Source organism: Indicator indicator, chromosome 1, assembly GCF_027791375.1.
Source record: "Indicator indicator isolate 239-I01 chromosome 1, UM_Iind_1.1, whole genome shotgun sequence".
Taxonomy (NCBI): Eukaryota; Metazoa; Chordata; class Aves; order Piciformes; family Indicatoridae; genus Indicator; species Indicator indicator.
The window spans coordinates 41,375,110-41,398,454 of record NC_072010.1 but is presented as its reverse complement, the minus strand read 5'-3'; the positions used below and the strand labels follow the sequence as shown (position 1 = coordinate 41,398,454).

The 23,345-nt window shown below is 36.5% G+C and overlaps 1 protein-coding gene across 4 annotated transcripts in view; it reads left to right on the top strand.

Moving 5' to 3' along the window:
• Positions 1–23,345, top strand: part of PCDH9 (protocadherin 9) — a 710,467-nt gene that overhangs the window by 240,832 nt on the left and 446,290 nt on the right. Inside the window, exon 4 of one of the 4 annotated variants that reach the window (XM_054382642.1) lies at positions 11,030–11,053. The exons of the other annotated variants lie outside the window; for them this stretch is intronic. Coding sequence (XP_054238617.1) covers positions 11,030–11,053 — 24 coding nt within the window. The remainder of the gene's footprint in view (positions 1–11,029; positions 11,054–23,345) is intronic. 4 annotated transcript variants of the gene reach the window in all.

The following is a 23,345-nucleotide window of genomic DNA, read 5'->3' as shown; positions in this document are numbered from 1 at the left end:
CTGAGCACAAAGTGAAATATATGACTGAGCTATTGCTAGGGTAGCTTCTTCACTCCATCTGCTTTTGGAAATGAACTGTATATTCCTACAAATTTTTATCTAAAATATCTTTCTGCCTCTTCAGCTCATGGTTTCCAAGAAATTCATGTGTTCTTTTTTTTCATCAGACTGAAAGCTTGTGATGCCTCATTTGGTGTTAACCAGTTAGATATCTTACACAAATATCCAATTTTTTGTTGCAGTGTTTTTATGGAAGGGGAAACAGTATCTTCTGTATAAGAGCATTAGTTGCAAAGAGACTTTTATACATTAGAAATTAATGACTCCAAGACTTTTCCACTTTTTTTTTCAGATGAAGATTATTAGAATTCATGTAAACAGACCAACTGAAGAAACAACATGAAGTCTGAATAACACAAATCTGCATTTGCAACAACATTGTTACATGTATAAAAACTCTGGTCTTTATTTTAGCATTGAAACCAGAAAATAACCACCAGGTATTAGTGTTCCCAAGAGGCTGTCAGTAATGGTTTCTAATAAAGTAAATGGCTGTGTATATAAACCCATACTTTCCCCTGGCACATTAGGCATTGAATTGGAAGGATTTATTGCTTAGCAGTTCACGTGGGAGAGGTAAGGATTTGGTTAAACAGCTTAAGACAATGTTTCCAAAAGCCAGTAACTTCCTTAACTCTTCTGCATAGTTTTCTGAAAGGCTATGCATTATAGTTGCAAAAAGATTGCTTCTGACAGCAATGTTCTTCATATTAGAGCATTGTCAAAACAGGTATATACACAAGGATAAGAAACAGCTGAAATGCACTGCTTGCTGAACATGCTGCTGGACATGCTCAATCTGGCTACACAATTGCATAGCAAAGCTCAAGGCAGTTACACACCAGATGTAGTGACTATGGGCAGTGAATCTACACTGTTGGAATTTTTTTCTTCTAATAACTTTTAATGAAGCTTGAAAAATGTTTACATTTTAGTTAAGAAGGAGAAATTAATCTCATTCACATGAGCTGACATTCAGCTTTTGTGCTTTGACTGATATCTTTGCTCTGTATATTCTAAATGATGGTTCAAAGTGTGTATATATACATAAAAGAGAATGTAGCCTGTCTTGCATTCAATTTCTGACTTGATTTCATAACTTCAGCTGTGAGTCCTTATCTCAGGCTTGTGTGTGAACATCAAGTGTTCTGAATTCCCAAAATATTCTTCTCTTCCTTGATCTTTTTCTGCCTCAGTTTACAGGTCTGTAGTATCAGCAGCAGTAATAATTATGGGGTGTTTTGAAGTGCTGTTGTTAGGGCACTCACTGTTAGACAGGACTTGTGTGCCCTATTTAACATGGGAAGAAACAACCTGTGTTCTTCTTTGGATCTGATTTACTTGGGAACTGTAATGGGAAATTTGTCTGAAGAGATACTCTTCCTACTTCTCCAGTGCAGACTTTTGTCTATTGCATACGACCATTCCTATGTTCCTTCCCATCTCTATCATATCCAGGCAAAAGTTGAGCTGCCTGGTGCAACATATCTGCAGGAATCAATTTTCATTTTCTGCTGGCATTTGAGCATTCACTTGCAAGGTGAGTCAGTGGAAGCTGGCTGCTCCTCCGTTGGAATCAGTGCATGAAGTATGAAGTGCTACTGCAGTGTTGTGGAGTGGGGGAAGGTGGGGTCATGTGAGTGTAAAGATGTCTGGTTTGCAAGTGGTTTTACTGTAGTTAGCAAAAAGTCACACCACAGTACAAAAGAGGGCTTTGTAACACTGACTTTGCAGCCTGTGAAAGGCATTGTGCTTTTGCTCTGTAAGACTGGAGAGTATGGTATGGCCACCTGTCAGCAAACTGCTACTCCCTGCAAGAGTAGCTGGTAGAGTCAGTATTCATCTGTGAGAACATCTGTGTAATTAAGCTGAATGCTGACACGCATGAGAGTTCAGATGATAGTAGAAAGCTTCAAACAAATATATCCTTAAAAAGATTTGATTATCAGATGGTTTTCCCACACTACATAACTCAATAGACATTGATCAGTTGATAGGTGCATATGCCAAATGCATTAAAAACTATTATACTGAAGTTAGGATAGAGAAAGAAAGACCTAATCTCTTTAACAGATCCTTTCTTGTAAATACTCATCATCCTCACCTTCTGTTCAAATGGGGATTATGTGGCTTTCTACTTTCTGTTACCAGTCACAATTGAAAAAAAAAAACCAAACCATAAAGCATACGATTCGTGGGATAAAATAAGGATTTAGTTAAATTAATCCTTTTTCTTACAAACAAAAGTGTTGTCATGTAAAAAATGTATTCTAATTATATTTATAACTTGTGGGGGGTGCATACTCTTGTTATATCAGTATTAGGTTAAGTATTGGCATGCTCTGCATAAGATGAGAATACCAATGTGTATGATGCTTGATTGCAATATGTTGGGCTTTGCAGAATGTAATTTTCTATATAATGCCTACAGATGTTTTAAAAACAAACACGATTCTCAGAACACATGCTTTCCTGGAGATTAAAAGTGCATACAGCTGTTGAGGCTTGTGCTTATTGGGGCTTTTTTGTTGTCCTTTTTTTTTTTGCCCCTTTTTAAATCACATTTTTTATTTTTAAGAGATTGTGAAAGTCTTACATTAAGGATTAAACTGAGCTTAATATTAAATGAGAGTTATTGTTTTCTTAAAAATAAACCAAACCAAAACCAGTTTTTATCTAAAAGCATGACTTTTCACTTCTCTTACAATGTGTCAGATTCAGCTGGGAAGCTACTGAATATGAACAGATGTGAGATAACTTTTGTGCTACTCTGAAGTTCTGTTGGGAACTTTCAATGGCAGCCCATTTAGAAGAAAGGCTACATGATTATTCACTTATTGCATTTTTCTATCATATTGCAATGATACTATTCATGTCACAACTCAATTTCTACTATTTACATTTTAACCTCTAAATATAGTCAATTTTGCTAGTGAAAAAAACAATTGTAGTGTTCCAATAACTTGTCTGCTAGCATAGTTGCTTGGTTTTGATGAATAGACTCAGTCTAAAGGATCCTCTACCATGATGTGTGATACTTCAAATAAATAGAAATATGTTTTTCATCAACACATTGGAAGGAATCATTTATATTGTCACATATGAATGACTCTCTCTGAATGTTATGTTTCCTCTGTCACACTGAGATGCTCATTTAAAATGTGCAGAGAGAATTTCCTGTGTGAAAACCGTTTTTCAGCAGAATATCCTCAGATATTTAGAGCAAACCAGTGCAGTGTAGCTCTGTATTTGTTGGTTTTGGTTTTTTAATAGAAATAATAGTTTTGGGTTTACTAGCATTCTGAGCAGCGCTGAAAACTAAGAACGGTGGACAGTCATTTAATGTTAAAGTATTAAAATTTAGATACTTCAAAATCCATAACAGGCAAAAAAATGTGCTTTCTAGCTTAAATACATCAACATTACTCAGAAGTGCTTATTAATTAGCACTGTTGAAGGTCAGTTGTTTTTTCATGAAGGCTTAACCTGACCTGTAAAAATGTTGTGTCTGTATTTCTTTTGTTAGTGGAAGAAAAGTCTAATGTATGCACATGATATTTCTTGTGCAATTAATTAATTTCCTCTTCTTTGTGTGGGGTAGAATTTCTTAAAAACACACATACATCCTCGTCAGATTTGCCTCTCATTTTAATACTTGCATAAAGATTCTCCAGGCTTTCTGATCTTCTCTTTTACATATTTCATTTTCCTCAGATTCTGAGAAGGCATTGTATTAAGGGACTCAACTGGCACAATGCCTGCAATTAATGATAAGCCTTCACTTGTCATTCTTTCTCTGCATCATTGTAAGCATTTATGACTAAAGTAAAAGAACATAGTGTATCTGTGCTTCTGAATGCAAAATCCATCACTTCACCTTTTCTTCCAGGGAGAAGACGTGTAGTTGAAGGGACAGAGCAGGATATTTGATGCCTCTAAGAAATGCATAGAAATTGTTTCTTTCTTTTTCTCTTTCATAATTATTTCTTCTTATTTTTTTATTTGTATGTTTGGTTTGTTTTTTTTTTTTTTTTTTTTCAGTTGGTTGTACTTTTACCTACAATTTTTTTCTCATAATTAGAAAAAAAGCCTCTATGTAATATGTAGTTTCAGCACACTTACAGAATATTTTTGTATGAGACCGTGATTGAGCCTTTGCAGACATTTAGGTAGTACAAACTCATGTCGACAGAGTATCTCAGTAGGTTTGGCTTAATAATGCTAAATGCAGGGTCATAATTTTTGTGAGGTTGCTAAATATTTGCCTGAAGATCCTGTGGTGTATCTCCCCAATTTCTTCTCTTACAAACATTAAAAAAAAAAAAAAAAGTTGATCTGCTTGATCTTAGTGGAGTTTGTACCTATCTTTGCTTCACAAAAGAAGCTCTGAATGACCCCTGTATAGAGAAAAGTTTTGAATAATATACTGTTTATGGCTTTATGTAATGCCACTTCCATTGTACTGGTCTTTAAAGTCCAGATTCAAATCCAAGGAAGTCAGTAAAATGCTTTCTTTGTGCTACAGCAGCTTAAAGTTAAATAGCACTGGATTTCAGATTCTACCCTGTAGAATCAGTGTGATGAATGCATGAACATAGTATATGCTAACTTTGATTTTCTGCTGTAAGTTATAACAGTGGCCAGTAGAAGGATATTTCCCAACTGTAGAATATGATTTTGGTACAACATGACTATATAGAGAGTTGAACATACAGTCCTCCACTAGGGCAAGGGATTTTTTCTGACTTTTCTTACCCTTTAAAAGAGAGGGACTGTCTCTTAATGGGTTCACAGTTGTGTGATGCTCTAACAAAAAAAGATTAGAACCGTTACTAGAAGTATAGCATGAGTTGTCAAAAGATTAATTTTCAGTAGATTTAATAGATTTCTCGGTAGAAATCTGGATAGATGCTGGGTCTGCCAAATTACTAATGTAATCCTGTTGATACCTGGATGTGTTATACAAACTGTGAGACAAAAGGGATACAAAAAAAAAAAAAAAAAAAAATGGAAGAAAGAAAGAAAATGAGAAAATTACCCTACTATGAGTGAGCTTCTCTGGAAAAACAATAAAAAATATATATTGTTTTGCAAAATATTTATTGAGGCATACAGAAATGGGGGCTTTAAGAAATAACCATTACATGTTCAATATAAACAGAGAACAAGGTGATAGTAGTTGAAGATTCAGTCTTATCCACATTGTGATATGGTTCAAAATGGCCTTAAACATAAAATTCCATGGAGTCAGGAGGATGCAGAATTTAGAAATAATTTAATTCTTAACATTTTATCAAATCTGAAGTATTATAAGCCATGTTTAGATTGCCTACTGTACATGCCTAATTTTTTTTTATTTGCTAAATACATATGTAGGGACAGTCACAGATAGATTTCAGTGACTTGCTCTGTTGAATTGAATATCCGTTTGTGGAGGAAATAGTACCTGAGTACCAAACCTAGAACTTTCAGTTGACTGTGTTGCCATATGATCCTGTTGGAAAATTAAGTAGGTAGATTTAAAAGATGCCCATACACCATGGTTATTTTGTACATTTTTATAAAAGATTTCTGTAGAACTGTATTTTTATTTGAACTAAATTCTGTTATATTTTTCCACTGGAGCATTTTTTGCCAGTTGGTTACTATCACAGATTTGACAGAACAATCAATCAGAAACATTGTAGAAAGGGAAAATAAAAAGCAAACAAAGCACAGCAGAACTATCTGTGAACAAAACCTGTGGCCATTCTGATATGTTTTTGTATACTGTAGAAAGGACACCAATCAGAATGCCCTCATTTGGATGCAGCAGAGCTTCAAAAGGGCAAGGCAGGTGTCTTTCAGGGATCTTTATTTATTATGTGACACAGGTCATGAACTAGTGGAGAAATGTGAGAACACGGGGGGCAGCTCAAAGTATCTTTAGTTTCTCCAGAAATGAAAATATTTCGTAAGTTTTTAGTATTGTTAACCTTCCATACTTGAGATAGGGCAGTATCATAGCAGAGTGGAGAGCCTTTTCTGAGTGCCAGGATGCTATCTGGTTGAATGGAATAGCTCAGTGCTTCAAAAACCTGGGCAGACAGGGTGCCATCTCATGACAGGTAGCATTCTGCTGGGCTTCAAAAGGAGCTAAGAACTGAAGGTGAGGCACTGTGCCCAGCTCATATACTAGCTTTGCTTCTAGCTTGAGTTACAGCAAATGAGAAGATGATGGCACACAGAAAAACAAAGCAAACCAAGAAAGAACAACAACAAAGCCCCCAAAATAAACAAACAAGACCCAAACCAAAACACCAGAACCAAAATAAAATAAATGCACCTCTCCCAAAAAAAACCCCAACCAAACAAACAAAACCTCCCACCCTCAAAACCCAACAAAATGACAATAAATACCCCCCTCCAAAAAAAATTACTAGGAAGCTAAGAAGAGCTTGGTTAAAACAAAACAAAACAAAACAAAACAAAACCAAAACAGACTATTTTGTTGTGTCTTTCAAACTTCCATGTTGACAGGTTTCAGAAGTAGGAAAAGTCTTTGAATAGACCGTACATCTTCCATTGTTCTTCTCTCTGTGTCTGCTCCTACATTTTCTGTGTATAAAAGTGTACAGAAAGACCTTTCTCATTCCCCTGGATATCTGCAAATCTCTTCCATTTTTGTGGAATTGTATATTGTTTCTATACAAATCCTAATGCATTTTCTTGTTTCTGTGGCTTTTATTGAAACATGAGATGTACTTCCTATACTTTGTTCTTTCTGTACTATTCACCGGCACAGCTCTTTTTTCTTTTTAAAGCCTTTGTATAGAAACAAATTCACTGCATACAAATGGATCTGTGGTGACGTAACTTCTGCTTGCAAACAGCATAAGGCAGGCAAATTTGTACAAGAGATCAAAGAGTTAGATTATGTGGGTAAAGGTGTGCACTGGAGACAGAGCAGCTGCTTCAGTCTTTTGAACTTTCATTTACCACCTCCTAGTCACAAGCCATCAGAGACTATTCTTTCGCAAACTGTTACCAGAAGTCTGGTGTAAGACCTTGGGCTGTGTAATTGCAGTTGAGCCTGGTTAGGGTTTCCACAGGTGTGGTGGTTTGGCCCTGGCTGAGGGCTATATGCCCAGCAAAACCACTCTGTCACTCCCCTTCTTAGATGGAGAAGGGAGAGGGAAAATATAACAAAGGGCCCATGAGTCAAGATGGAAGCAATTTAATTTGTTGAAAACAAAAACAAAGGCCACACGTTGAAGTAAGAACAAACAAAAATATTATTCTCTGCTTCCCATCAGCAGACAGTGTCAGTCTACTCCCTGGGAAGCAGGGCTTCAGTACGTGAGTTGCTATGGAGGAATGACACCATCAACAAAGGCCCCCCACACTTCCTTCTTTCACTTAACATTTCCATCTGAGCTGATGTCACATGCTATGGAATACTCCTTTGGTTAGTTTGGGTCAGCTGGCCCTGCCATGTCCCCTGCCAAGACCTTGCCCATCCCTCAGCCTACTGTTGATGGGGCGGGGGAATGTTGGAAAAGCACAACCTTTCTGCTGTGTGAGTAGTGCTCAGTAGCAGACAAAACACTGGTGTGTCGTAGAACTAACTCCAACCTTGCAAGCCCAATACAACAGGTTGAAGTGCTGCATGTTGAAGACTAAATTTGGCACTTGCCAAGTGAAGTTGCTGAAAGTAGATCATGTTCCCATGTGGGAATGCCTCAGTATCCATTTGCTTAGCTAAAAAGAACTGACTTCCTTGTCTCCTGGTATAGTCATTCTGAGTTGTCCAAAGGAACTAATATTAAAAAATACCCCTTTGTATCCTAAATTGTTATTTAATTTTCTTGCCCTAGTTGAAATTTGGAAAGAAACTGGAAGGCTGTTTTGTCTTTCCTGAGTGACTTGTGCCTATAGCACGTTCCAGTGGCCCACATGCTGACATGGGACTGTGTGCCCAGCTGATTGTGACTGGAGATGAAGATGACTTTTTGTCTCTTCTGTCATGTTGAATTCTAGGACTTGGCATTTAAGAAGCCCTTTTGAATGAGTAGCTTCAAATTGATTCAGTTTGTTGAAAAGCTTGAGGCCCACTGAATTGAAAAATAGCATTTAGATTGGAAAAAAATGATATATTTCGAGTCAGTATGCAAGCTTTGTGAAACTGGATTTTGCATTGCAGCTGTCATTTAGAGTAACTGCTTGTTTCAGCATTCTTTTAATCTAGTGGCTTTTCCCCTGCTAAACTTAGGAAAAATACTTCTGTCTGTATGTGTGTATGTATGTTTCTCTGTGTGTGCATGTACGTATTAGTAACAGCTGTATATAAGAAACAACTAATTAAGATATCTCCTAATGTATAAAAAGCGTTAGAATTCATTTCAATCTGTTTTCTGAGCAGTTGTGCATGCCATGTGTATGTATGGTTTTACACAGAGCTGTGAAAGTTGCAATAAATGGTTGAAGCCCATGGTTCCAAATCTAAAAGCTGGATTATAAAATCTGTAGACGATTACTGTGAATTACTGATTTACTAAGACATTTCATTTTCAAGTTTTATTATTTTTCCTTTCAGGAGATCTTGTGGCTAGAGTCTTAGAGCTTTTTTCCTAACACTGTCATTATGAATCTGCAATTAGCCTTCTGTTTGCAGAAAACCTTGAAGCTGTGCACTTCAAAATGAGATGTGTAAATTTTTTAGCAAGATTACACAATGCTTTTATTATCTCTTTTTTTTTTTTAATAATCTAGGTATGATGAGGACAGTTAAGGTTTACTGCTTAAATGTTGATTTAAAGCACATATTTTTGTGTGTTGTCCATTTCTCTAGAATTTGTTGGTTAGAATTAGAGGTTAAAAAAAGGATTTGAAACTTCTGTTCTTCAAATGTCAAGGCACTCATCACATCCATACACCTAACTAAACATTTATTATCCACCTTTCCTGTCTGTTTTCCTGCCCCAAAAAGGTTGCCTGCTGGTACAATAATCTCAGGCCATGATGAGAGTTTGAACTCTGTTGAAGGATTGTAAGAAGTTTTCACATTCCAAACGGTGGACAGTTTACAGGCTAGTGAACAATTCAGCCATGTGGTTGTATGTGTGCCAGAGTTCAAGGCTGTGACCTGCTGCTGTAGAGATTACTAGGAAAATGTAGCCAATGGAACCAGGATTAGCCATCTAATTAGAACACCGTGTAAAATGCATGTACTGTGTCATTTGCTAATAAGACCTGTACTATTATGCATCTATTATATCACAGTTAAGGAAAAGGAAAGTCATTTTAGTATTTATGTAGTATTATGTAGTATTTATGTAATTAGAATTTTGCAATTTTTGGGATGCCACATCATAATCTTCAGGTGTTATCATTTTTGTGAGTTGTCTATGTTTAATCACATTAACAAACTCCAAGGTGAAATATTTTCAGCACAAACAGTAACGGTTTGGCACTGTCAGGTATTACATTTGATACAATAAAACTCAGAAACTTTTAGAAAGTTTGTAGCTATTTAAGTGAAGAACATGGTTATCAATCATAAAGAAGAGTGATGACAGCAAGAATAATGTTTGGGATAGAATTCCCCATTTCAAGTTTTATACTAATTCCTCATTTTTGAAATTTAGGATAAAAATATGGCAGGGATGAGATGACAAAAAAAGGTGCCCAGTTGGTGCAGTGGTTTTATTCTGCATGCTACTGGAAATAAGATACTAGATTTAAATGAAACATTTATTTGCCTGAAATTTTCTTATCAGTTTCTACATTCCAGAATGGAGTCATATTTTTTTCCAAGGTGGACCAGTAAGTTGAATAGCCTACAGATTGATTCTCTAGGTTATTCAGGCTATTCAGACTTCCAGCTGCTAACAGCTGGTGAAGCTTTTGTCTCCTCAGACATTACAGTGACACCTGGTCCAGAGTAACGCTTATACAGAAGAGAGGGACAAAGTAGGATCATAAGAAAGAAAACAGAATAGTTGCAATAAAGTGCTAGTTTACGCTGACTACAGAATGTGTGTTACAAAAACTGTAACTGTAGTTGCTTAGACTTTTTTGCATTTATAGATACAATATGCCTAAGAAGCTGATCAAGGCTTGCAATCTTGTGCTTATTTTATGGGAAAATTCTGAATTCACATAAATATAAATAGAATAATTTTCTCCTAAGAAAAAGTGTCACATTTAAAGTTCTATATTTTTCTTTTCAAAATGAAAGAAGCCTTTGGCATGAAATTTATTCAGGGTCACATTCACCCATAACATGTTTGTTTTATTTCTTTTTCAAACCTTTGCCTAGTTACACTTTAATATTTGCAGTCTCTTTAGATTGTCAACATCATTGTATAATAACCAACTTATTATTGAAAGCAGCAAATGCCATGCTGCCAATCACTTGTCCATCACGCTAACAGGTGCACTGCCACTGTCAGTGTCAGGCTGAATACTGGGGATCAGTTAGACAGGTTGAGTAATTTACTCATCTTGTAGTGGCAGAAGGGGACACCTTATCAAGGAAAAAAGAGAAGTGGCTTCCCTTGGTGCATTTGGTATGTGTCTATAAAGCTCAGATTTATAGTCTCTGTGTAAAAACTGATGTTCTAAATTTTGCTCTAAAGGAGCAGAGCAGGAGGGTAGGCAGGACATTCTTTGAGGTTATTATGCAAGAATATTTGTTTTTCCTTTCTCTCCACCTTATCCACTCTCATTCTTCCCCTCTCCCCCTGCCCTCAATCTTGAATCTTTTACTATTGTCAGGTTTGCAGACTGCTAAATGCTAAGTCCTTGAAAGATCTGTCAGAAAAAAAAAAAAAAAAAAATGACAATCTACAATGTAAACTAGGAATTTTGTGCATTAAAATATTTCCCACTGCCACTGGGAAAATTTTTGGCAGTGTTTGGAAGGAAGGTGGCCAAAGTGTGGTTTGTCGTTTCATTAAAAGGAGATCAAATGTAGGCGTTATTATAGCAGTACCAATGCCGGTTTTCACCTGTCCAAATCTCTGCAGCCATGACAGCTGCTTGTTAATACTCAGAAACCTGTTTCTGAGGGCAGCAGAGAAAAAGTTGCTTTATTTACCTGTCTTTTTCTGTTACTATTGGTGTGCTGGAAAATTTTTCCAGTATCATCTGTGATCTCCTGACTGGAGTTTTGCACATGAGCCTTAGGCTTGGTGTGTTTGTACACACAGCTTCTGCGGTCAGGTACAACCAGTAATTTCCCAGGCCAGTAAATAAAGCTATTTCTTGTAACAAGGATCTATGAGTCTTCAAAGTCAGAATGGTAGAGGCAGCCTCAGACTACATAGTGGGAAGGAATAATTCATGGTAATGGTTTCGAAACATCATTTTTATTGCATCATAGAGAGCAGTGTCTGTTTGGCAGATGAGATACACGGGAAGATAATTGTAATTTATTCACAGAAGCATTGCTGGGAGTACATGTACCCTCACACTAAACGGTTTAAATAAACTTTAGCTTGCTAAAGTGTTTGTGGTTGTTTTTGTTTTTGTTTTGGTTTTTTTTTTTTTTTAGGATACTAATAATAATAGGCTTGACCTGTGGATTGGAGGGGGGCTTTGTGTGTGCACTGACTGCCTTCTTTAGAAGATGGCGCCTATAATATCTCCAATTCCATCATCTAGATACTAGTTCAGCAACTTTTGTAAACAGCAGGGCTTTCTCTTCTCTCTTCTCTGTCTACCAAAATATAATGGGCAGTGCTAAAACTTCAAATGGGCTTGGGTTTGGTATCACATTATACTTAATCTGATGTAATTACAGGCTGCTGCCAACAAGGATGCTCCCAGCCCTTATGCCCTTGTGCTTCCTGTTGCTTATCTTGCATCCCTTAAAAGAAAAAATAAAAAAGCATTCCTTTCCACTAATCATTAACAACCAACTATCTCCTAGCTGCAGGAGTGTTGTGAGCTGAAGAGGACCAGGATTATCTTTTCAGTGGCAGGCAGCAATTAGGTGAAGGGTGTAACTGCACCTGAGCGTTCCTTTCCTGTTCTGCTTGCAACCCTCGGGGACTGGCACCCAAACCTTCCCTCTGTTGAATTCCCCATAATGTGACACAAGCTGGTGACCATCATGCCTTAACTTCTGTGATGAGATTTTTTTTTTAATAATGTTATGAGATTTAACTGTTTATCTAGTATAATGTTTACTGCTATTAAAAAACATTATCCCACCTGAACATTCTTTTACCAGAGCAGCAAGCAACCCCAAAGCCTGTGACTGTGACAGATATTTAAATTTTAATTGTGTGTGTGTGTGTTTTTGTCGTATTTTATAACGTTCAGAACACTTGACAAGTTTGAAGGATTGGATCCAGAGCATTTTCTTTTAGGTTAGTATTTTAAAATCCAAGTTACTAAATAGGATAAACAGCAGAGTGTTTTGCGTTGATGAAAAGATGAAGCAAAAGCCAAACAAGTAGCTCTTTATACTGGACACTTAAAGAAAACATTTTCTTTTCTCTTAAATCCACTTTGTATTTTAAGTTGACATTCTTGCACCATTAAAAACCCGGGCTTAGAAACCATAGATCAAGTTCAGGTTCTAGAAATAAACCCAAGGCTTATGCAAAGCTGCTGGGCTGAACACACATAATGACTGGTCACGTTCTGACTCTGCAACTAATACAAGACCTCCATATTCCAGGCTTTCCTCTTTTGTGACCCCTTTCATCCTAGAGAAAGGAAGTGTGGGTCCCCACCCTGACTGGGTGCTGATCTGTGTGATAGTTTAATATCACCCCCCAAGGCATGCCTAAATGCATGCAGCCACAAAATTTCCACAAAATTTCTGTCAGCATCAGGACTTTTATCTCTACATCAAGAAAATAGAAAGGGAGGTGATCCCCAGCTCCAGATGGTTTCCACAACAGGGTTGCCAATATGGAACTGAAGTTTAGTAAAACACAAGGCTTAGAAATAGGAGAAACTTGGTTTTGGTTAAATGCCATTTTGGCAAAATGCATGTTTTAGCAAATGTCACTGCTACTCCTCTTTGAGAAAGTATTTGCTGTCTGAGAATTTAAACACTAAGAATGCCCTATATAAAGGCATAGGTCAGGAAATATGTTTCTTATTATTTATTCATAATAAAATATTCAACAACAAAGTAACTACAGATATTTACATTAGATAAGAAACTTCTGCAGTGAAAGACCAAAGGTTTAGATTTTTCTCTCTCGCTTGAAAAGAGATTGCAAAGATTAGTGAAGTTATCACAGCTATATTTTCAGATATATTTTTAAAGGTAAATTATGCTGTTCACTGACAATAAACACGCTAGTGTTCTTTGCTGCTTGTAGCTGTCTATGAATGAAAACTGTCTCTAGTGCTGGCAGTCCAGCTCTTTGCATGACAGCTAAATTCATCTTTTCTCTGAAGCTTACAGTTCAGTTTCTCAAAAACAAAAAAAAAGAAAAAACAAACAAACAAAACCCAACCAACCAAACCAAAACAAGCAAACAAAGAAAAAGGCACACAAAAAAAAAAACCCAATACCAAACACAAACCCCACACCACCTCTCTTTCAATGCCTTTTAAATATTTCTTCAGCTTCTGCCATGTACTACAATCTTTCACCAGTTCGAATATTACGGTTTCCCAACCGGAGATACAAATTTGTCTGAAGTATAACCACTGCTTTCAGATCTGCTGTGTAAAGCTGAGTGTCTGTGCCCATAGTGAATTGAATAAAAATTGCAGTTAAATATACCCCATGTGGATTCGGGAGCTGAGCTGTTAAGTGTCAGGTCTGTGTGTTTTGTAACAATAAAGGGGAGAAGAAAAGGATAGCATTAAGGAAAAATAATGAGGACACTTTGCATTTTATATTATCAGAATACATTTATGATGATGTCATCAAAGTGTTTGTGTGGAAGCATCTCTAAAAAAAACAGATTCTTTAACTACGTGCTGCTGCTGCTGCACTAGCAAAGCTGCACAGTAAAATGCTAGGAAGTTCTTCCTTCATCACTGGTTTGCTTTTATGTGTTCATAGAAACTCTAATGATAACTTCATTTTTTGAGCCCTGTACACATTGCAGGATTCAGGTAGCGCTTACCTAGGGAGCTGTATGCAATGTGACATGTTCAGACACTGTTTTATGTGGGGGTTTTTTGTTGGTTTTGCTTTTGTTGGTTTTGTTTTGTTTTGCTTGGTTGGTTGGTTGGTTTTGGGTTTTGTTTTGTGTGGGGTTTGTTTGTTTTTTTCTTTGTTTGATAAAACAGTGAATAGAGAAAACAACTTTCAAAGCTTTTAAAGAGTGAATACCTTTCTCTGCTTTAAAACTTGTATTCCTAAATCTTGACATAATAGGGAAATCAAAACACTTAGGATATGTAACTTTCCTGATAGAGATATACTTACCTCCTAAAAACGTCATCTGGTTTTGAGAGTACAGAAGGCTGAAATTTTGCTTATATGGATAAAATTGTTACAAGATTGAAACCCCAGAGTCCATCTCCAAGGAGGAATGGTATGCTCAGGTTGTGTATGTGATGGTTCATTTTTCAACGATTTTTTTCAACAGCTTGCCATTTAAATGTTATCACATAAAGGCACAGGGGATTTCTCATCTTCCATTGTTAACTTTAGATGCCATACTGTCTCAGCTCCCTATTTTTAGAGCGTATTTAAAAAAGAGATGTCTCGGTGGTTTTTGGGCGAATGCTTGTATTGCTGCCAGCTTACATCTCCCACTGGGAGCCACTGTGGAGCAAGGATTACCTCGAATGGGTTTTAGCAGATTAAACAAGCCACCAAAAAAAAGCTTGTCTTTGTTTTTTTTCTCACTCTCTTTACAAATAACACAGCAGACAGAAGGGGATGAATTACAATTTAGTATGTCAACCATAACCAGCCTGTACCTCAGGAGGTTTTTTTCCCAGCTTTGCTTAGATATGAGTAAGGTATCTGAAAACTCCTAAAGTTAATAGCAAATATGTGTATGATATCAGACTTGGAGGAACATGTCACTTTTGCTGAGTTTCTGCACTGTTACTACATTGTTATTTTACATTTCTGTTCTCAGCCAAATGTTCTCTTTCAGTTTGCCTCTGTTTTCTTGGACTGAAAGGCATTTAAATTTTGAAGTCGTGTATACTGCCACAAACCAGTTATACTAAAAAGATTTTTGCTAAACAACAGGTTTTGCTTGCTCTTGCATTGAAGATGCAGTTGTGATTTTTACTTTTTTGTCTCTGACAGCTGTTGAATTCAGATGGTATTTTTGCATTTAAGTTGATCATTGAGTTTTAAGACTGAGAAAATGTGTATATGTACTTGGAGCCCACGCTGTACCTGGTGTAGAGAAATGTACCATATACTCTCTCCTGGTGTGAAGTCACAGATTGTTGCTGAGCTTCTACCTTTAAATGTCAGTCTGTGTGAATGAAGCAGAAAAGGCAGAGCATGTTGGAAATTCTACATGGAGAGTAAAATTCTAGTTGAAGGATAGGCCACATGTAACAGATTTTATTTTGTTGAATTATTGCCTCGTCCTATCTGTATGTAACCCCAAGCATTCTTCCACATCATACTACTACCTTCACTGTTATAGCTGATTCCCTGTTAGAATCCGTAATCACTTTCACATTTGTTTCCAACTAAATATCATCTTTGGTATCTTCAGCCATTAAAGGTGAAGTAATGCAGTTTATTTCACTGATGTCTGGCTCTGGCCAGCCTGATCTAGTGTGAGGTGTCCCTGCCCATGGCAGGGGGGGTTGGAACTAGATGATCCTCGTGGTCCCTTCCAATCCTGACTGATTCTATGATTCTATGATATAATAGAAATTCATATTACTGAAGACACTATATAGAATTGCTTACATTTTCCCCCTACATTGATCAAGGATGGGTATATCTTCTTTCTTTTACAAGCTTTATGAACAAATTATTTAAAAAAAAAAATCCTAACCCTTTGAGAAAGCAGTTGCATTACGTTTGACTTATAAAGGTGTGTTTAAAGCATACACTTAAAGTCAAGTTGAATATTCTCACTTTTTTTTTTTTTTTTGCAAGGGAAAAGCAATAACTTTCCAGCCCTGAATTACTGTAACAGGTGCCCAGCAAACCATATTAGTTCCTCTTAACCTTTGTATTTGCTCACTTTGTGTATTATATAACAGCATTCTTTATGCTGTTGTTTGTGATATTTTATACTGTAAGTAAGAACAAGTGTAAAGCATGATTGCTTGTTGTGACTGAATTGGGGAAAAAGAGTTAATTTTCCCCAAAACTTGGCCTAAGCTTCTGAAAAAAAAATAGAAAAGTTCCTTCATATTATTTAGGAACTAAATTAACCTCTACAGCAATAGTTTATTGTGGATGATGCTAATGGGATACACAGAAAACATGATACTGAATCATGTCATTCTTGAAATGCAGTTGCAGTTAAAAAGATAACAATGTGCTTCCATATTTATTCTTTCTTGATGAGTTCCTTAATACATATGTTCTACTTGCAAGTCAGAAATATATTTTTTTTTCCTAACTTCTAGCTGTTCAAACTAAACCTGAGATCTGAAATCTCTCTCTCACCTTTTTTACCCACAGAACGCTTGTTGAAACTTAGAAGCCAGTCCTTTTTTTTTTTTTTTTTTTTTTTTTTTTGGGTGATGGATGAGGGAGAATAGGACCCAGCTCATTCTTCCATGTGGTAGCTGGACTTGTATTACAACTTCCAACTAATTGTGAAAACTTTGTTAGATGAGGAAACAGATGCAATTCTGTAATAGAAGCTGTTATGTGATCTGCAAATATGTAGTTTTTGCATCTTACATTTTGTCCATGCATACCAAAGCAGATTAGAACAAATAAAGGTGTTGTTATCTTTCCTTTTTTAAAGAGAGAAAAATACAGGTGAGGGGTTGGGTTATCCAAAGCCACAAAGTTGTCTCATAGTCTAATGCATATCACTGTAATACTGATTTTTCTTATCTGTATTGCTCATAATGATCAAATATTTTAAATTCCTGAGTAGTCACCACACAAGACAGCCTGGCTCTAACTTGAAAGGTTGTCGTATGGTAATTGCTTGTCTGAAAAGCTTATCTTTAAACTCATTTTCATGTACACTAAGTTGTTCTGGGTTTTTTTTCTATTGTGTTCCTTTTCCATTCCTTACTAATTTTCCTCCAAAACGAAACCATGAACACCTTGTTCACTTGTCTTCCCTGGAGAAGCCAGAGCTGCCAGGTCTGAATATGACCAGAATTATGGAACTGTGTAATGTCTACCAGCTGGTATAATGTCCATCATGTTTGAGGTCTCCTTTTCTCCCTGTCACCTATCTTTCTTTCATGTAGCATAATGGTGCCTGTGTTGAATTCAGTAAAACGTAAAGATTTAAAATGAAAGTTTCAGTTCACACTTTTTCTAAGTATTTTGCCTGGCAGAAACTTCATTACACAATAAATGGGTCCCCTGGAAACAGCCAACTGCTTCATATAAAAACAAGCTCCTGTTCCTTTATTGCTTTCAGGAGAGAACAATGAAAATTCACTGTTACTGGCCACATCAACCTGAATGAAAGCCAAAGAGGAAAATTGAAAATGATTGTCAAGTTCATCATATCTAATACAATAGATGCAAATTAGAGTTATCTGCAGCAGCAGAAGTAGCAGCAGATTGCATTATAAATCATCATATCATTGACAGTCAATTACATTCAAAACTTTTCAAGCATGAGGTAGTGGCAGTGTTTATCTACCAACAAACTTATTCAAGCCAGAAAAGACAGTGTGGGTGCATGAAGAAAATTTGTGTGGGGTCTTAAGAGTTCCCATTAAATCCCCAGAATTTTTGTCAAAAACATATTCCACAAAAGTTAGAAAGGATGAAGCCTGTTTTTTTTCTGAAATTACATCTTTAAACCTGTTTTGCCTTTCTGCTTCCACTGCAGTAAACTCACATTTGCTTATTGTCTGGGAGAACCTTCCAATAATGTCAACTTCTCTTCCTTCATTATAGCTTCTACTTTCACCATACTTCTAGCACCCTCTGAGTTCCCAGCATTTGACCTCTTCTCATGTTCTTTTGTTTGTTTATATTTAATTTCAATTTGTCTCCTTCAGGAATGAAGAGCTTTCTCTAAGTTATTCAAAATAGGTAATCTTATGGTTTGGGGAATTGGTGATTTACATAATGCATAATGTGATTTTAATTTAATAAATTAAAATCAAAAAGATTGTATAAAAATAATAAGCTGAGGGAAAAGTCTTGACTGTATTTTACCAGTCAGTTTATTGTACAAACTCTAAGAATTGGACTGAACCCTCCAAATTAAATGAAATCTTTTTCTCCACTGGAAGTTTAAATGGTTGTATTTTATGACTGTTCCTGTGCACATAGAGCATAGAGCAAGAGCAAAAACTTCAAGCCCTGAGAGGAGGGTTTGTGATTTTGCTATAGTTCAAAAGAAGAGGAGAGTTCTCCATGTGATGCTCCATCTACTTTTTTTGATGAGTGTAGGAAGCCTTCAAGCAGTAACAGAGGGCCATACAGGGTTAGTATTGATCTCATATCCACATTCCTGTATGGGATGTGAGAGAATGTCTTTGGGGAGAAGGTCTTAAGTTTATGTTTTGTTTTTTATTTCTAATTGAACTTGGGTAGGTCTTCACAGAATCTTTTTTAAGGACCTTTCGGGTCTCTTGATATTTTCAAAATTACTTGAGAAAAATATCAGGCAATACAACAATGAATTGCTGTAATATCAAATTGGGTAAAGAGTTAAGGTTGAAGGCTATGCTGCTGTTTTGCAGAATAAATTATTTATTTAAAATAAGAAATAAGAGATTTCAGGCCTGAGGTCTTCCTCCTGCAAGAGCTCTCCTTTGTACTCTGAGTGCCACTGAGTCTACCTGTCAGATGACTCCAATTATACTGCATGCCTGCAGTTCATTCTCATTTCCAGTTCTAAACCACCATTGTCATTAGCCCCTGAAATATCCAAGAGGAGCATGAAGGTGAAGACCCAGCTTCTTGCAGCTACCACTGCTGAATTTTAGCTTTGCCACACCTGAGAACTGATCTGTTGGCCCGTTTAACATTAAGTAGCTGGCTGAAGTGCTAAACTTAGCTGGATAGTTAAAAGGAAAACAGAGGCAACTACAGAAGGTGGGTTAAATCATGCTGAGAATCTAGAACAAAATCTGAATTAATGTTGGTACCTGAAGATAGATGGGATGAACCTGTTAAGCTAAGATCAAAATGAACAAAAACTGAGATTGTTACACTGACATTTCAGTCTGAAGAAGAGAAGGCTCTGAGAAGGCCTTCCAATATCTGAAGGGGGCCAACAAGAAAGCTGGTGAGGGATTTCTGAGGATGTCAGGTAGTGATATGACTAGGGAGAATAGATCCAAGCTAGAGGAGGGTAGATTTAGATTAGACGTTGGTAAGAAGTTCTTCACCATAAGGGTGGTGAGACACTGGAACAGGTTACCCAAAGAGGTGGTGGAAGCCCCATCCCTAGAAGTTTTTAAGGCCAGGCTGGATGTGGCTCTGAGCAACCTGATCTAGAGGAAAGTGTTCCTGCTCATTGCAGGGGAGTTGGAACTAGGTGATCCTTGAGGTCCCTTCCAACCCTGACAATTCTAAGAGTCTATGATTATTTTAAAGTGGCAATAAATTAGGCTGAACAAGTAGAAAAGACTTATGTATAATGGTGAAATGAAATGTGTGCAGTTTTACATGTCTGGAAAATGTACTTAGAGGGAACCTAAAGGAAAGATGTGTTGAAACCCCATTAGGGAGAGTACTGATAGGACAAGGGGTAATGGTTTTAAAACGAAAGAGGGTATATTTTGATTAGATGTAAGGAAGAAGTTTTTTACTGTCAGGGTGGTGAGAGACTGGAACAGGTTTCCCAGGAATGTTGCCTCCTCCCTGGAAGTGTTCAGGGGCAGGCTGTATGGGGCATTAAGCAACCTGGTCTAGTGGAAGGCATCCTTGCCCATAATGGTTGAAACTAGATGATCTTTAAGGTCCCTTCCAACTCAAACCATTCTGTGATTCTGTGACTAAAATAAGTCTCTCCACTAATGTCTATATGAGGGAACTAAGGAATAAAATTTTAGATATTTTGGGTGGAATTCAGATGCCTGCACATAGTTGTGCCATGCAGTTTGGAATGCTCTAGGATATCCCAAGTATACTGCTTTTCTAAAATCGTACAGCTAAGCTAGTAATTCTATGTTCTGACAGTTTTATAAGAGAGCAAATAAGTCATAATCTGTCATATAAGGGAAACTCTGGGAAATTTCAAATAGCATTAGACATCTCTGTTTAGGTAACTGAATCTTATCTAGTCTTTAGACTTGCCACATTAGGAAATGCCAACTACAAAATAGAAAACATGTAGTCAGGGCAGCTGTTTTCCTTTGGTTTAGTAGCTGTTTCATTGAGTCTGGGCTGAAACCTCAATTTCATAGAATCATAGAATCAAGAAGGCTGGAAGAGACCTCAAAGGTCATCGAGTCCAAATTTCTGTGGTTAGCCAAAGTTAAGCATATTTTCAAGGATTTTTTTTCAGTTTTACTGTGTTCTTCACATAATTCTAGCTGTAAATCATATCTTTACCTATCTCATCTTCTTCTTTTAGCTGTTCATGAAACATCCTTGCACCCACTACTGAAACAGTGAATACTAAACTTAGTGTTCAAGTAGTTTTGTAAAGGATTATGTTCCCTGTCCCTATCATATTAAGAAACTGTGACATTTAGCTTGCTTGCTTGCTTACTTTCAATGCTCCTTGACAGCTGGGGTATGACAAAAAAGCTTTTCTGTATGGTGGTTCTGAAAATTTTTTGAACTTACTTTATCCATTAGCAATAGACAAGCCCTGTTGTCCCAGGATATTTTACATCTGCTTTCACACATTTCACATACTGAGTTCTGTTGTGTGCTTTATCCCAAAGGACTATGCCAGGGTTAGCAAATTGATGGATGATATTCTGAGAATGAGTTAAGTCAGAAAAACTTGATAATGTTTACAAAGGTATATTTCCTAACCACCATGTATAAAATACTAGACTTCAAATTATGCTTTTGATTACTTGAAACTGAAAGTTATTACCATTGCATTATCATAAATATAAAAGCAAAATTGTGAAAGAAACATCACTTACTGTGAGTTGATCTCAGTAGACTATGCAAATCAGGTTTTTGGTTTTGTTTTTGTTTTCCTTATAGATCCATCATTCAACATCATTAACCCTTTGGGACTGCTTTTCAGCAGGGTTTTTCATCTGTGCTCATTAAAGAAAATAAAAAAAGTCTTAATTCTTTTTTCACCCGTACTGAGCTACATGATCCCGATAGTATTGACTGAAATTAGCAGGATGCCTATCCTACTTACTGCTGCCTATGGTCCTTTATTTTAAATACAGGTATTGGGTTTGAAAACCTAATTTTCTGCTTACTAGCTTTAAACGTTTGGGTTGATTTAATGTTCTAATCAAACACAAACAGGGAGTTTGCAAAGCAGTGCTGACATTAATTTAGTGTTTAGACTGCAGGAATTCAGCTGACAATTTGTTCTTGCTCTCTTATTGAAGTATGCATATGGCTAATATGTAGGATTATATTCAAACTCTTGAACATATTGAAACCTCAGAATTATCCTATTTCATATTAATTCATCCCAAATTTCAACCATATTATATGACTTTGTATTATAACAATACCCTTCTTACAGCTGCAGGTTCATGACGTCCATCTTTACTAAATGCAACATGACCCAATTCCTTTACTTTCAAGGAAAACTTTAAAAAAGCTCTTGTTTAGTAAAGTTATGCCATCTTTGTGGGTTCATTTTGGATTTCTTGATGAATTGGAGTCATGATGGGGTGGGAACAATTGCTTGTTTGCTTTTAACTGCTTCCCAGTGGGAAATATTTTATCTGTAAAAGGCCCAATTAGCAGCTATGGAAATGCATATGTTCTCAGAATTCTGTAGTGTGTAGACAACATGCATAATTCATGTTACACATTTAGGATTTACACCTTCTTTCTATTATTTCATAGGAAGGAAAATGATGGATTGTCAAATCATGCTCTGTGTTTAAATTTTTGATAGAAAGAGTGAATATGTTTATACAAGGTCACTCTGCTCCTGTAAGAAAGGTTATTAATGTGAGAATTATTTGCTGAGGTAAACCACCTCTGTTAGACAGTGAAATTCATCACTCCAGTCTTGTTTAGGCACACACGAGATACACTGTAAATGCTACAACTTCAAGGGAATCGATGTTTCAGCTGGGAATCAATGGGAGTTGGTTTTGGTGACACAAACTGTTCCTCTGATGTGATCTGGGGTTTAGGTTGCTAGATATCAGTTAGAGTATGCTGATGAAATTGAGTGTTCCATGACCCCACAGTGTTCCCCCTCCTCCTGTTTACCAAAAAGTAAGACCAGGCTTGCAGTTTGTTACTGTAAATGTGTGATGTATCATTTTGACGTTCTGAATGCCTGAGTTTATTGGTTAGTGTGTGACAATGGTTTGTGATCCTATCCAACTATCTCAGACTCAAATTTTGAACATGTTTGAATAAAGACTTGGAACATACATTTCATTCTTCTTTGTCATAGAGAACGAGGATAATGGACTTTGACAAACTCTGGATTCTGGTAGAATACAGCTGCAAACCCTTTTAAGAGATGCAAAAGGAACCGGCAACACCTTAAAATATCATTATGACTGGATCAGAAGCTCTTTCATTACCTGAATCAGAAAGAAATCATATGAAAATGGAAGAAAGGTTTAAATAACTAGGCATAAGAATAGAAATATAAATGGGAAATAAAGATATAATAAAGTAGTGCAAACTGAAAACTCTATGTTAGAAAGTGGTAGGGGAAAATAAAAGCAAGAAAAAAACAGTCAATCTCATAGTCACGTAAAAATAATAGAACAGTACCTTTCCATGATAAAATGAAGAGAAGATATAAGGAAGAGAGCAAATATAGGATGATGTAGAGAAAGCTGAAGAATTCAGTGCTGTTCTTTGCTTCAGTTTTCACTCATCATCCTACAGAATTATTTGACTAGATAACCAATGAAAGTGTTTTAATTGGTACATAATGCACATCACAAACCTGAGGACATGGAGTGTGCCTCAACATGAGGCACATGCTGAATTATGGCTGCCTAAATGAAATATTTTAAAAGTAAAATACATGAATAAAAGTAGAAATTAATGGATGAGAGCTTTCTCTGAATATACTACACATTGAGAATTGTTGGAGTTTGAACTT